This window comes from Lagopus leucura, unplaced genomic scaffold, assembly GCF_019238085.1.
Source record: "Lagopus leucura isolate 7727_CA_CO unplaced genomic scaffold, USGS_WTPT01 Super-Scaffold_739, whole genome shotgun sequence".
NCBI lineage: Eukaryota > Metazoa > Chordata > Aves > Galliformes > Phasianidae > Lagopus > Lagopus leucura.
This window is the reverse complement of record NW_024962255.1, coordinates 13,555,933-13,572,209: the sequence shown is the minus strand read 5'-3', so window position 1 is coordinate 13,572,209 and position 16,277 is coordinate 13,555,933. Positions and strand designations below refer to the sequence as shown.

At 36.1% G+C, this 16,277-nt stretch overlaps 1 protein-coding gene across 2 annotated transcripts in view; it reads left to right on the top strand.

Moving 5' to 3' along the window:
* LRMDA (leucine rich melanocyte differentiation associated) overlaps positions 1 to 16,277 on the top strand; it is a 673,100-nt gene that overhangs the window by 363,075 nt on the left and 293,748 nt on the right. For both annotated transcript variants that reach the window (XM_042862914.1, XM_042862912.1), the window contains exon 5: positions 4,459 to 4,585. In XM_042862914.1, the coding sequence (XP_042718848.1) occupies positions 4,459 to 4,585 (127 nt within the window). The remainder of the gene's footprint in view (positions 1 to 4,458; positions 4,586 to 16,277) is intronic.

The window sequence follows — 16,277 nt, the reverse complement described above, 5'->3', positions numbered from 1 at the left end:
TGTGCTAATAAATAGCAATAATTAATCTGAAAGTTCTTTTTTCACATTCCTTTCTGAATTCCATTGTGTTTGGAAGAAGAAAGGTTTTGCCCCACTGAGCTTTTGCAAATGTCAATAGCAGCTGTATCCCAAACTCACAGTATCCCTTTGCAAATGCTCCCTGAATTTTATCCCTCTTCTGTATAAAAGTTATCAAAAATAATACTGATCACATGCAACACTTACAAAATTGGCAAATTAATTGTTAATCTTCACTGTCATTTTCACTTAACTAAGACTGAAAAACATGAAATGTTATATATATTTTTTTCCTATCCCTGAGTGTTCCCATTTCTGTATGATAGGTATCTATTGTTAATTTATTTTCACAGAACTCTTGACACAGGTTATGGTGTGGGGTGATGATTCTGGACAAATGAAGATGCAACTTTTCTTATATAGTTCATTTTCTTAATCTGCTGTGAACCAGAACATCAGTTTATAGGCAGTGACAGATGGATATCTAAGCACTTTCTCTCCAGTGCTCATCTTTATCCTCATCACCGAAGATGATTACTTTCTTTCATACCACTGCAAATATGTTAAGCCCAATAACAGTAGTCTCAGAGCACATGGAGCAGTGCTATGTTTCAAAGTGATCTAAAAAAGAATGGAGGTGAGGGGAAATGCTGCCTGTCAATCTCTAATCTAAAATAAATCTTCCTAAACTTAGAATATAAAAAGTAGATGGATCTTTCCTCATTAAACAGCATTCTCTTAACTAGTGATTTTACAGTCCAAAACAGGTGCAATGTGTCATGAAATTTATGGATCCTAGTACATGCCATAAAGTATTTTATGATGGCTGCATTCTGTGTTATTAGTAGCTGTCTTTTTCTGCAGCCATCAGTGTTTGATAATACTCTTAAAACACCCAAAATTACTTACCTGCAAGCAACATTCCAGATAGTCCCTGTTGACAGTTTGAATAAGTTTAGTGCCCTTTTGTTGTACTTTACCTTCAAAACAGACTGATTGAACCATCAATAGCTCCTGAAAGCTGACAGAGGCATGTCATCTGGTCTAACCCTCTGATAGTAGGTTATCTGTGGGAGTTAACCTCCCTGCATTGTTAACTGAAATGTTTTATGTACTATGCAACTTTAGGATACTGCTGTGATAACCTTAGTAACTAAGTCATACATCACAGTAAAGAGATTTTGTGCAACAAATAACCCTGGATTAAATTTACAAGGGTTGAATTGATATTGTAAAGTGTTCATTCCAGGAATTTGGTAATCCTTTTCTCTACTTTTATGGCAAACTTTTGTTGCATTTAGATTAAACTACATCTTCATATTTCTAGCTAAAATATAACCAAGAAATCCAACAATTTTCTTCAGCCATTTAAGGAAAACCTGCCCTAACCTTTCCACGTAATTCAGATTACTTTTATGCCTTATTTAGTAAGAGAAATCTGAATAAGTGGAATTGTGTTTCAAATCATTTTTAAAAAGGATCAGTCACTGACATATCTTTGTTTTACTCTTGGTATAAATGACTTAACCTCAATATTGTCCTTTAATATTTGTACTAAATTTAAATTAAAAAAAAACAAACAAACAACTCTGGCTTGTCATGTAGTTTGTTGCTTAGTTTATGTGGGTGGGTTTTTTTGTGTTGTTTTTGGAATTAGCAAGTACTGGTGCTAATTCTGGTTTTGAAATGCAGTCAGGATGCACTTAAAAATACAGAAATACATTTGTATTGAGGAATGCTATTATAATTTTAAGCTCTTTTAAAATGATTGAGAGACTGACATTAGGGCTGTGATCCAAAGTCAGCAAAGATGACAGTGCTGTCTTAGTCTGTTGTCATTTTTGTTACAGCCTGCTTTTCAGTGGCATATTTCATTCCATCATTAAACATTTGCTGATTTTCCAGTACTGATGTTTTCTTCACCTGAATATTCATCTTTTCTCACCCTACACTTAGTGGGTGTCTTTATTCGTTTTTAGCTTCACTCTTCTTCCATCCTGACATATTGTTTCCTTCTGTACATGTCTTCATCTCAAAGAATCTGTTGTCATCAGAGCTTTTCTGCCAGTAACACAAGATGGGTAGATTTTCCTCTACTGAAAGATAAGGGCTAGCAAAATGCCAGAGAGGACTGGAAGGGCAGGCAGGAGAGCTGGGAGGAGCATGTGAATGTGCCTGTCTCTACTGATCAGTAGTATTGCTTAAGAAATGGCCTCAGAACATGATGTGTTTTCAAGGTGATTCTCCTCCATATTCTTCTTATACTATCATGTGTCTTAAGTAGAGCGACCACTCTCTGTTCTTGGTGAAGTCAGGAGGGAGGTCAGTGGAAGTGCAGCCAAGGACCTCTGGAGGCCCCACTTTGAACTATTCAGGCAATGGAAGAATCCCTTGGGAGTCTGCCCTGAAAGTTAAGGAGGTCCAGGAAGGCTGGATGTTCCTTGAGAAGGAAGTCTTAAAGGTGCAGTAGGAACTGTCCCCATGTGTTGTAAGGTGAGCTGGAGGGGAAGAAGTCCAGCATGGATGAACAGAGAACTTTTGCTGAGACTCTGGGAGAGAAAGAGCTTACCTCCTAAGGAAGAATGGGCAACTCAGAGAGAGTACAGAGAAGTTGCTAGGATATGCAGGCAGAATATTAGAAAGGCAAAAGCGTAAACTCATCCTGGCAACTTAGTAAAAAACAACAAAAATTTCGTTAATAAATATGTTAATAGTAAGAGGAGGGCTGAGGAGAACCTCTATCCTTTCCTAGATGTGGAGAAGCATGATCACTGAGGACAAAAAGAAGGCTGAAGTCTCCGTGCTTTCTTTACATCTATTTTTGATAGTCAGACCAGCTATCCTCAGGGTAATCTATCTCCTGAACTGAAAGTCTGGGATGGGGAGCAGAATAAACCCCCCATGATCCGGATGGAGGATGTGTGAAAAGTTGGACTAGATGATTTTAAACATCTTTTTCAACCTTAATTACTCTATTATTCTATTCTATGATTCTATAGTCAGGATTCTCATTTAAATGGTCTGAGCTTTTCAGCACTGAGCATTTTCAGTTCACTCATTAACAATTTTATGAGGCTATTGCTTTAAAAGAAAGTTGTATTTGGCTGAATGATTTCTTTACAGCATTACATTTTCCTTGGTTGTAGGTGAAGAGACTTACAGTCTTTTTCAAGTGCCCATCTGGCCTTGAGGACGGAATTATAAGATAACTCTTACCTTTTAAAAGAATTTCTTTTTTAGAGAAGTTCTGTTTCAAAATACTGTTTTATGCATGGTTTTCTGCTACAATTTCTTCTTTCCACTGCCAGATGACTTTCTTTTTTTCACAGACCTTCTGACTGACTAGATGTTTATGAAAAGCAGCTAGGCATGGAGGACATTATCAAGCACTTTTTTACCCCCCATTCAGGAAGCTGGGCACTTCCTCACTTTGCAATGGCTGCTTCACATTTGATTGACTAAATGTAAATAACATGTATGTGAGGTGGTTTGGTATTTTGATTTGCTATAGTCATGTGTCTTACTTTGTTTCTGATCTACTGTGTTCTCTGCCTCTCCATACAAGGAATTGATGGTACTTTTTGCAACTAAAATTTTGCTGCGCTTTGAGTAAAAAGGATATATAGGATACTGATGAATACTAATGGAAACTTTGAATTGTGAGAATATTTTTTGAAAAATGGTCTCTCCGTGAGTGCTTCCACATTCAGTCCGTGCCTTATGATCACCTTGTTTCCTGGCAGGACCAAATTGAAATTCTGCTTCCAAATGTGGCAAAACTTAGTTCTGGAGAGTAGACTCTTGGAAAAACTCTCCACGTCTTCTTTTGACAAATTTTTGTTTGATGCTAAGAGAACGCTGACACACACTCCTGTCAAGACGAAGGAGTGTATTTCAGAATGTATGGAAGAAGAAAAATCACATTTCCCCCTGATTTACTATTCACATGAGACTCTGATGTTGCTGATAATTTAGTTTTTAGGAAAATGTAATATAAATGTGAAGAAGTGTTTGCAAATGATTGTTTGCTGGAAACTCTGGTGCCTCAGATCAGTTTTTTCCCTGCAACATGGAATGGAATTCTTAAAATTACTCAGAAGTCTAAACCAGCAATCTAAAAATAATTTCCAATTTATATTATTCCTGACTATGCCTCATACCTCAGTAATATCTTTAGATTATATACATGTACAAGGTGACAATATTCTGACCTATTTGATCTACATGTTATTAAATTGTTATGAGCAACCTATAAAAAGTTTAATTTCAGACAAAGTATAGTAACTTTTCACATGTTACATTCCATGGAAAGGGCATGAGAGAGGACAGAGAGAAGAAATAAAGACTCTTTGCTATTTATTGCTGTTGTAATAATTTAATTTGTGAGTATATCTTTGTTTATTACTGAATTTTAACTCTATGCTTGTTGCTATCTGCCAGGTACTTTGTTCTGCACAAATTGAAAAACCTGAAATTTCTTGATACTCGGCAAGTAACCAGGAAGGAGAGAGAGGAAGCTCTGGTTAGAGGTGCATTCATGAAAGTGGTTAAACCCAAGGATGCTAAGGTAGGAAAGCAAAAGAAAAAGGAGACAATATATTATTCATTAATACTGTTTTAATACAGCTCCAAAATCCAATATGTGTCACTGAGCTTAAAATAATGTGTTTTTTTTTGTCTTGTCTAAATATATGTAAAAATGATATGATATGCTATTGTAAAAGAATGCAGTTTTTATGACAAGTTTTTCCCTGCCATCTGTGTTATGCACAAATGTCTGTTGCAGGGCTCACACCTACAGTGTTTATTAGCCGTTAGTGGAACAGATGATTCTAATTTTCTATGATATTTCTTAATGTGGTGTCCTGCTAATAAGCACTGACATCAGAAAAAGTTTAAGTAATCTGAGCTTTTGATACCACTTCATAAACTCAGTGCATACTGCTGAGGCAAATAATGTAAATGTGATTTCTCCACTTTAGCTCTTTTTGTTTTTGTTGATCAATACAAGATAACAACACTGAGTTTGTAGATCTTTCTTAAAACTTCACTCAAGTTTTTGGTCTACCTGTTGTCTGTGTACTGTTTTGTACCATTAGTAATTTATTGCAGATTTCCAGTGATGCTGAATAATAACATAGTAGTTGTGGAAACGCACTGTTCAGTAGCATAATACTGTCACTAGATAAATACATTATCACAAGTAAAATTGCTGTGCATAATAAATCAATTCAGATTGATTCGTAGGTAACTATTAAAATGCTAATACTTCAGATACAAGCATAGCTTTTGAGCATTCTTTATTTCTGCCTTCAGTTACTTCAGCTATCATATGTGTGCTAAAGGAAATAGTGCATGTTTAAGCTGTTGTGGATATCTTCTTCAGAGCAAACCATCTTTACTGAATCTGGCAAAATGCAAGAGTTGAAATGTATTAAGTATGGCATGTGTATGCTGTGTGCTTTTATAATTCTTCCATCCCTATTTTATATCAGATGTAGTACTCTCTTAACTTTATTGCCAATTAGATTTTTCACTCAAGAGTCTGCTGTTTAAATTTTAACCAGTTCAATAGTATAAGACCTTTTCTGGATGAAACCTCTTTCCAAGTCAGCAGCTGAGAGTAAATTACCTCACAAAAGTAGGGATAGCACTTTTATGAATCCTTTGTATAGTTTTGAATTATTTGCCCACTGTCGTGATTAAACCTACATTTATTTCATCAAACTTGTCAAAGACACAAATTTATTGTTATTGTTGTTTCATTAAATTTTTTCCCCCCTTCTTTATAAATGGTTCGGTACAAATTGCTGATGGTAAAATCACTGTAAATGCTTTTCATTACATGAAATAATGCTTTTTAAGGCACTACCAAATTATCCTCATCATATGAAATTATACACATGTTACAGAAGTGGCTAATTTAAAACAAAATTTAAATTGGGTGCAGAACCCAATCTGAGATATTATAAACATCTAAAAATTGTTTTGAATTCATGCTCATTTCCTAGGATATTCATGCTTTATGTCTGTGTGCAAACTCTGTGAGAACACTGAAAGTTTCCTTTGTGCAAAGATATTTTCAAATGTTGATATGTATGCATGCAGTTGCTTATAGCTATACTCAAAGACAATGAGAAGCAGCATTCACCTGTGTTGCAAAGATGATGTGCACAATAACTGTGCTTTCAACTTCCATCATATGCTATCTATTGGATATATAATGATTTTTGTTCTCCAGCCTTCAGGTTTCCTTATGAAATTAATCTGGTGTATCAGCATGTTCACTGATCCCTCTGTTATGTAATTGTTGAGAATTTTGACCAGCTTCAGCCTAATTTAGTGGACAGATACTGGTAATATATCCCAAGCTTTCTGAAACTAGCTAGAGGATAGTACACTGCAGCAGACTCTGCATTGGTCTTCAGAAACAAACTACATAAGGTGTTGACCTAGTGATGCAAGAGCCAGCTGTTAACAAGCTTCCTCAGTAGATCTTTTTCTGTCTTCCTAAGTTAGTATCTACCATGTCAGACTGTGTTTGCCAGGAGTGGAGTTAGAATCATTAGCGTTTGTTATTAGTGGATGCCACATGGAAATATGTAATAGTGTAATATGAAATTGTGTAATATCAACAGTGAACCAATCAGACTTACTTTTTCTAGAGGGAAAAAAAAAAAAAAAAGAAAGCTAAACTAAATCTAAGTCCCTCTTTCCATTGTGGTAAGCAGGAGATGGTATGGCTTATTCAGCATAAAAAGCACACTGATGATCTAAAGAGGCTGCAATCTGGGGAGTTGTTTACATCTTACTCTTGACGCAAAAAACGTGAGAGTGCAAAATACCCCATGAAGAAAAAAATATACAAAATGAGAATAAAAGCAAGAAATTTCCATCTGACTAACTCGCTTTTGCTGAAATGCAAAAGTATGTGGCAATCACCAGTCATCACTCATAAATATTTGTATTTTGTACAAATTTTTAGAGTTTCATTTTTCCCTCTTTTTTTTTCATATTTGTAACAGAACACTATTCTTTCACTTTGCTTCTTTTCATCCTTTGTTTAAAATGCATCTGTTTGTGATATGGCTGTCTTATGGTGCAGTCATAATGAAAGATGCAGTCATTTATTAGAAAACAGTTTAATATTACAATGCACGGTTCCATCTCTTTATGTAAGTGAGCTAAACTTCATTTTTCTGTGATGCTTGTGTTTTCTTTTGTCAAAATATTGAACATAGTATCATGTCTGATTTTAATAAAGATTTGGTAAGCCTAGCTGGAGAAGAGGCATTGAGCCAGATGAGGTAGCTTTATTTAATGACCAGACCATGACCCCATTTCACTGACATAAGTGTAGATCAGAGTGGAAGATGCCTGTCCAGTGTGAAGTGTGTTTCTGGGCTTGACAGCTCTTCACATCAGAATGACAGCTTAAGAATACGACAGTCAAAATTGCTTAATTATGTCCCAGCTTTCTAATTATTCATCCTGCTCTTATGAGTACAGTTGTCATTTCTTTGACATAATTATTTAAAACTGTACTCTCCCTTAGTTCATAGGTTGTATAAGAATTGTGCTTCTAAATGTTTAATCTCAAAAATTGAGACGTGAAACAGAATATCATTTGAAAATCCATTTTAAGATGCCATATGTTTATATTGTATATGATATATATAAACAAAATGAAGTGATGAAGTATCAAAGGGATCATAATTTCATTTTTTTAAAGGTCTGTATCTGTGATCATTTAATCTAGATGATAAAATGTGGGTATATTCATTATATATAAAATGTGTTTCTGTGCTTACATACTGTTTTAGTTCTCTTTAAATTTATTGCTTAGTACTGAGTAAGAGTACTTGCTTTTAAAAAATGTGTATATTTCCCTGTATTTTGCAATCCCTCTGCCCAACAGCTTTATTTTATTTTTTTTTTTTTTAAACTGTATTTTCAAGGTTAAGATTTTTGTCAGTTATAGTGGCAAAAGCAACCAGTGTATATTTGGTCAGATATAGCAGTCTTGAATTTCATAGGACCAAATCATTAGCAGGAATATGTGGGTATACTTCCAAATTGTTTTGTTTTATAGCATCTTTACCAGGAACATCTTGTCCAGTGAATATAAAGGAAATTCTGTACAACGAAAGTATTTTGATTTTTTTTTTTTTCCTCTCGGATGTATTATTTTCTTCACAAATTATAATCATTTGTACTTCCTTTTTTCCAAGGAATGAAATGAAGACCCTTAAGTAGAAGATAAGTCTAATATCTGTTTTTTGTGTCGTTAACAGTATGTGATTCTTGCTCATGCTGTGATCTGGAGGATAGAGAATGTTTGTTTTATTATGATAGTTAGACTAAATATTTAATGGTGCAGCTAAAGAACTAAGGAAATCTAAAATCTATAGTTCTGGTTTTAGTTTGTCAGTTTTCTTTTGTTTAAGATCATAGGAAGTTCTATAATATAAAAGTGACTGATGCTTTTAAAAAAATTCCATTACAATCAGATAATTGTAGAGGGGCTCCAGGGATTTTTGCCCATAACTATTTTAAAAAGTCATAATTTTCTTAAATGTATATCCTGTCTCTTCCTAAAATGTACACCAGGCCTTTTTACTAACATGTCTCATGGACTGCTATTTACCTCTATCTGAATTAAGAAAATGGGGGCTACGTTTAAAGACTAAATAAAAGGTGACAGATAAGACTTTGTCAGCTCATAGTTCTTATTCTCCTACCATCACTGTGTAGAAATCATGGCTTATGTGCTTAAAGCATTTGAAGCTGATGTAGAACCAAGGACTTTTAAAGTGTAAAGACCCATTTTGTCAGTGAATTGCTAGATAGTAAGGTACCTCTTTGAGATAGCTTCTACAAAATAGACCTCCTTATGGTCCATTATGTCAAAGTTTCATGTAGTAAAAAAGAAGAAAACCATGAGTTTAAGATTCCAAGGTAGACTATGATGCAGTAATATTGACTTCAAGACACTGTAACTGTGATGCTATTCTTTGACATGCTGAGCTGTCCATTTTGCACTTGGAAAGCGTAAGCATTTTAAGGAGCTGTCCATAATGGTTGTCTGTTTGCCAAATGTATGTGAACTCAGAACTTAACACCGTGAGTCCAGAAACAGAATTTGAACAGTCCTATTCATAAATGCAAGAATACTCTGTTCAGAAGACTTTTTACAGTCAGTAAAACTATCCTCAATTTTTACAGTAACAAAAAACGAGTTCTCAAAATATGGATATGATAGCTGAGAGAAAAAATACTTTGTGAGGTCTCATGGTGCTTATAGGGAAAATTATGATATGAGATTTTAAGAAATGGGAAATCTAATTCCGACTGTGCACAGTCTGAATAAGTGGTTTAAGAGTGTAACTGCAAAGTTATATATTAGACTAATAAACGGAAAGCTGGTATTTCTTCAAATGACTGATGAAGGTCTGTAGGAGATACCTATGAGGTTGAAGAGAAATGTATGTGGACTTACAAACATTCACTTACAGTACAGGAGCTTACTGGGCAATAAGTGGGGTAACAGTGGATTGAATCTTGCCTGATGTGAAGTCTATGGATAAAATGATTCAGTAATGAGTGATATGTGGTAGCACCTTTTCCTACTGTTACACATCAAATTAAATGTAGATAGGAAGGAGGGCTGTAGGAGAAATAGATCTTTCTGTCTTTGTGTGTGATCGGCAGTAGATCAGAGTAGTGCTTGCTAGGTAATATGTTGTCCTAGTGAAGAAGCTTAATGATAAATTTAGTCTGTCTTTGAATTTGCGCATCATGTGGGAGAACTTTTGCCTCTGGAATTAGTAATGGGACCTGCAACTGTCTTCTAAGGCCAGCAGATAAAAAGTTGTCTTCCAAGTGCTTATAAGGACAACAATGTTAAAGTGCTCAGAAAGCCAGCTTGGGAAAAAGTAGTGAAAGGAGATAAAAGCAGAGGTCAATATCCAAAGGAGAGTAGAAGAAAATTATGATAGTAAAGTTGAAGATGAAAATTTTAGTTAGGAAGAGTTTGAAGAGTAAGCACCATGCATACAGCATTGAAGACTGCAAGCTAAGAAATTTTAAGGGAAAAGATTTTTCTTTTCTTCTGTATTTTGTGTCTTGGCATATGACAGATCACAAGATTAGAGAGAGAGCTTTAGTCTGTGAAGTTTAAGAAAAGCAATGAGTTGAAAATGTGAGGACTAAGCTGAAAGCACACAGCTATTGAAACAGTAAAAGAATGTATTCTCTTTGCCTAACCAGCTGTAATTCTGTCTGTCATGAATGAAGAATAGATAGGTGGGTCATGGGTGTGTTATGGTAAAAGGAGGAAAGACTTTTTCTCAATTGTTTGTTCTCAGGGCAATATTTCTTGAAAAAACGATATGTATTTAGTTCTTTGGGAGGGTAATATGCAGATTACATTTCAGTATCTCATTGTATTGAAGATACAGTATGAAAAGGGTGATATCTCTTTCCTAAAATATTTCCTTCAAAAAAATTTTATGATTTTCATTAAGTCAGTGTCCTTTTAACCAATAGTGATCCTGATGCACTTTTCACGTAGAAGGTGTGTTAGTCTTGGAGCTATGGCCTGGTTCCAATTCAGGTAATTACATTCTGCCTCCATGGATTTCTCTGCAGTCTGAATTTACTAAGACATTCTTCTCCACCTTCTGCCCTAAAATATTATGTACAGTCACAGAGTGCTAGTTAACCAGCTGCTACTTTGCACCTGAAAGGTGCCTATCTTTCAGTTGTAATCCCTTTGTAAGAGTTACCTAATGATTCTAAAGCACCTGGAAGTTCTCTGATGAATGGCAATAGGCAATGTGCATCCTTAACACATCTGCTTAATTGAAGAAGCTAGCATGACAGTTTGCTTACCACCTCTGTTTTATACATGCTCTGAAACTAATGCCTCCTATTTTGTTGTATTGTCCCATGACATCTGAGACAAATATTGGCGAGATGGCAGTAGAGGTTGAAGCTTCTCACCAGTATTCTGTTACATTTTGTTAGCATGTGACAGATGGCAGCAGAGGGGCAATCTGACAAAATGGCGTCTGACATGGAAGCATGGAGGTGTGTCATTGACTTCATCCATGCAGAAAAAATGGCACCCTTTGACATAAAAGCTTACTGAATGTTTCTGAAGACCAAACAGTGGGTGTTAGCACAGTTAGTAAAGTGAGGTGTTTTTCAACAATGGCGACATTGACAGTGGGTCACCTCCACTGGTGCAGGGTTTTACATGCACAGCATGAAGGGTCTTGTTCATCACTTGAGAAAAAGTATAGCTAATCATGGAAACTATTGAAAAAAAAATATTTCGTAGCAGAAAATTTGTTCTTTCAAAAATTCTTATTATGCTCTTTGTATCTGTTACAATTTCCATGGAAATAAAGAGAGGATGTTATTTTTGGAGCTACTTACATTTAAGTGTGTGTGTATATATATATGTATATACATATATATAGTGTCATGCTTCATTCACCATGACCCCCAAGTACCTCTTGTTAGGGCTGCTCTTAGTGAGTTCTTCTCCCAGACTGTATACATACTTGGGATTGTCCTGTCCCAATTACAATGCTACAACACATTGCACTTGGTCTTGTTGAAACTCATTAGGTTAACATAGGCTCATTTTCTAAGCTCATCCAGGTCCCTTTGAATGGCAACTCTTCCTCCTGTCATATCAGCTTCTCTACTCAGCTTGGGTTTGTCCACAAACTTGCTGAGAGTGCACTTGATCCCGCTGTCTGTGTCACTGATAAAGATGTTAAAGCTCCCAAGACAGACCTTGGGGTGACACCACTCATCTATTTGGACACGCTTGAAAAATGGGCTCTCATGAACCTAATGAGGTTCAACAAGACTAAGTGCAAAGTGCTGCACTTGAGTTGGGGCAATCTCAAATATGTGTACAGACAGAGAGAACTCACTGAGAACAGCCCTGCAGAGAAGGGCTTGGGGGTCCTGGTGAATAAAAAGATGGATGTGAGCCAGTGGTGTGTGCTTGCAGTCCAGAAGACCAACTATATCCTGCATGTATGAGGCCCCATCTAGAGTAAGGCATCCAGGCCGGGGGTCCCCAGCACAACTGAGAAGTGGCAGAGGAGACCACAAAGATTCTCAGAGGGCTGGAGCTCCTCTCCTATGAAGAAAGGCTAAGGGAGCTGGATTTATTCAGCCTGGAGAATAGAAGGCTCTGGGGAGACCTCCTTGTGACCTTCCAGTACTTGAGGGGAACTTATAAACAGGAGGAAGACTGACTTTTTGTACAGTGATAGAACAAGTGAGAAATGGTCTTAAACCTAAAAAAAGGAGTTTTAAGTTAGATATTAAGCAGAAATTCTTTACTCAGAGGGTGTTGAGGCACTGGCACAGGCTGCCTAGAGAAGTTACGGATGCCCCATGCCTGAAGGTGTTCAAGAACAGGTAGAGTGGGGCCCTGGGCAGCCTGATCTGGTGATTGGCAACTCTGCCCATGGTAGGAGGTTTGAAACTAGATGATATTTAAAGTTCATTCCAACCCAAGTCATTCTAAGACTGTGATTTTTGGGTTCAGAACTATGGAAATTTCAGTTATTGGATTCTGCAAGCATGTGTTCTGGCTTTTGGCTTATTGCCATGGAATTGCCAGGTCACAGCTTGAACTAAAGGTTGGGCACCAAGTGAGAAGGTGTTGCTAACCAAGGGAGCTCAGGTGCAAGCAATGCACCTGAGTGAACTGAAGGTGTGGAACTTGGCCGTCATTTAAGGGTTAGCAGCTGAGGGAGTGCTATCTCTGTGGATAGAGATTGCACTCCTCTTGAGCTGATACTGATCATCAGAAAGGGTGAGCAATTTTCAATTTTTATTTTTTTTTAACCTTATTTTTCTCTGGGGTTTATATCTCTTCCTTTTGCTATATGGCTTATAATCAACTGACTTATTCCAGTTAACAAATTGCTGTTCAGCAGGATGTAATATTAGGATATCAGACATTAGGGCAAGAATCATGATTTGTTTTCTATTCCCTATGGATCAATGTGACTAGAAATTTTTTCTGTAAGTTTTTGTTTGTTTGCTTGTTTTTGTGAAAATGGAAATGCTGCTATTATTCAAGCAGCACTGCACTCCTTTGTGTTTCCTTCTTTCAAAAATCTAGCGCAATGGGTCTTAATATCAGATGATAGCATTTTTGGGGATAGGCGATGTTCATATGTTGCACTTTATTCCCCTTTTTCCCACAAAAAGGATTTAGTATTGCTTGCGCCAAATTCTGGGCTGGCCTGCATCTCTTCTTTTCTTTCTATAGATGGTAATCTTTTTTTCTTAGAGGCACTGTATGTGTCTTGTGCTCTCAATCATGATGATGAGTCATTCTCATTGAAATAGAAGTTGAATTGAGTGTAATTGTTAGAATACATGTTAATTCCTAGCCACAAAATAAGGATCCAATTATATATATATATATATATATATATATTTTTTTTTCCTGAGAGGTAGTATGATGTTACAGAAAGATTTCTGAGACAGAAAATCAGAAGCCAACTATCACTACTGCTGTGACTTTATGCCTTGTTATTTATATTTCCCATCATAACATCCTGCAGTTCACTAGGAGTTAAAGAGTTAGTGCTGCAGTTCTGGTCTCAAAAGAGAAGAGTGAACTACAGATCCCTTCTGCGACTTCATTATTCCATTTCTGTTTTCCGTTCAGAGGGAAAGATAAAACTGACTGGGAGTCACGAGGCTGTTTTCTGCTCATCTATGCTCCCTAGTTGTCTTGCCTACAGCATTAGTGTGAGGCCATTGGTTTTGGACACTCTCTCTCTCATTTTATTTGATTTATTAGCTTCAATTCCAATTATATTGTATTACATTGTGCTATCTTCCATTCTGATATCATATTTAGTAAATTAGTTTTCTTCCTTAGCTTGTTGCTGCTGTTTTTCTTTCCCTGGGCCCATCTCCCTGTCTTCCCCCTTTCTTGGGGTGTGAGTCTATGGGTCCCTGTGCCTCATTAGTCACAGAACTAGGCTAGGCTGGAACTGTGACGCACTACTGAGGACTTTACTTATAATTTAGCAAATGTGAAGCGTCTGGTTCAAAAGTTGGAAATAGCTGCCCCACTGACAATATTTTTTCTTGTTTTGAGTACGATTAGATGTGAAATGGTTTTCATGGCAAATTCTACAGTGCGTACTTGTGCTGTGGTGTTAAGCTGTCTTTGCTGTTTTACTGACCAGTAAAGGTCACCAACTGTTGGAGATAAACATGGTCACAAGGGCCACTGCAAATGAAAGCAAAAATAATTTATGATCATCCTGGTAGCGTGCCTTCTAGGAAGGGACACTATGCTCTCAGGATGATAATGATGTAAACCGAGTTGAGTGTGATGTTATCCAAGTTATTAGGCATTCTCATCTGTAGAGCTTTTATTCCGCGTTTGAGGGTTTTTTGTTGTTGCTGCTGCTGTTCTTGTTGTTTGTTTGTTTGTTTTAGAAAGGTGGTTTTCAGATATGAAGCTGAATAGTGTGAACTTCTGAATAGTTTTATTTGTAATGTTCTCAGAATTATAACATTCTTTCAAATCAATGAATCTATCATTGCCATAGTTCTAGGTTGGTGATGTTTTGAAGAAGGAAAACAAAAAGATAGGTGTATAGGGCTTCAATAATATTTGTTTTCTTGAACACTCATGTTCAATTCAATATCATGAAAAGAATAATTGCGAGAAATATATATTATTGATTAAAGATTATACATTATAAGACTTCTCGTCTTTACCTCTCTATATTCTCTTCTGTTTCTGTAGTCCTTTTTCCTCTTATAAATCCAAGGATTTCTATTACTGGAAGTTTCTCCCAGTGTTTGTAGGTAATTTCTCTGTGTTTCATGGTACTCTTATTTCTCTGCTGTAAGTTTCACCTCATTCTTACTTTCTTCTTCCCTACTACTTGATTATTGAGGAACGTAGATGCTGAAGAGAAAGTAGTTACTTGGAAGTAGTTACATTTTACTAGATCTTTGATGTTGTGATGTAGAATACCAATAACCAAAAATCATAAAACCATAAATCTCCCTGTGTGATTTGAATGGCCACGTTTTTTTCTTTTTTTCTACCTTCACTAATATAATTCTTTCAAGAAATTTTCTCCTATGATGTAGTTAATTTCTTGTAGTAGTGAAGTTCCTATACTCCATCTTAAGAAATTAAAAACTAAGAAACAGTTTGTGTCATTCTTTGCAAATAGTTATTCCTCCAATATTTGTTTTTGTCTGTCATTAGCAAAACATTTTTGGTTGTTCAGTGGCATTTTTAATGATGTCTTTGATAATGCTATAGGCTCCAATTTCACAGAAGTGGATTTTATCATACATAATTTCTTTTGACATCAGTGGAATTGTAGTTTACAAAAATCATGTTACACATTAAGGTTTGAAGATCTAGGGATAAAGGACCATGACTTTGCCATATACAAAGTGGTGCAAGCACAAAATTTAGCATTCTGCTGTGAGATTAACATAGCGTTTTTAGTGTTGACATAGTCAAATTAGATGGGTGGAAAGAGAGAACAGGAACAAAAAGGAAAATAAGATAAATATACCTGATATTGGTTAATATTTCTAGTCACCTTGGAAATAATGGGCAGGAATAAAAATACCAGTCTAATGCCATGTTGTATGAAGCAGGTGCCTCTTGGGATGGTAGATCAAGTGCCTGGAAGAAGCAAGCCTTTCTGGAGTTACCAAGGAAGGCCAGGCCTAGATACCATAAGGTGGCTGAATCTCTTCTTTCCTATTGCTCTAAAAAGTTACTGTATAATGCAAAATATTGCCAGTTTAAGAACCCTAGAGCATTATAATAATAATCCTCCCTCACACTGATATCATCAGCCAAAATGTATCCAAGAGGCACAGAGGACTGGTTGTAATGATGTCATCTGTTAAAAGCTCAAATACTCGAAGTCACTCTCTCTTCATTAATGAGTAAAAATATGATCAATCTATAGCTGGTTTATGGGCTGTTTCAAGAAAAAAAGTACTAATAAAAGTACTAAAAAAAGTTTTCAGAGAAGGACTGATATTTCTCCTTCTTGTCACTCTTACCAGAAATATATAGTCCAAAAGTATATTTTGTAAGAAATACTTAACTTTTTTGCTTCATGTGTTTTTAAAACTGCTCCATCTGTAAAAGAAAAAGGATGTAGCACAGTTGCATCTGCTCCCTTAAAATCATACTGAGCGTATAGATTCTGGTT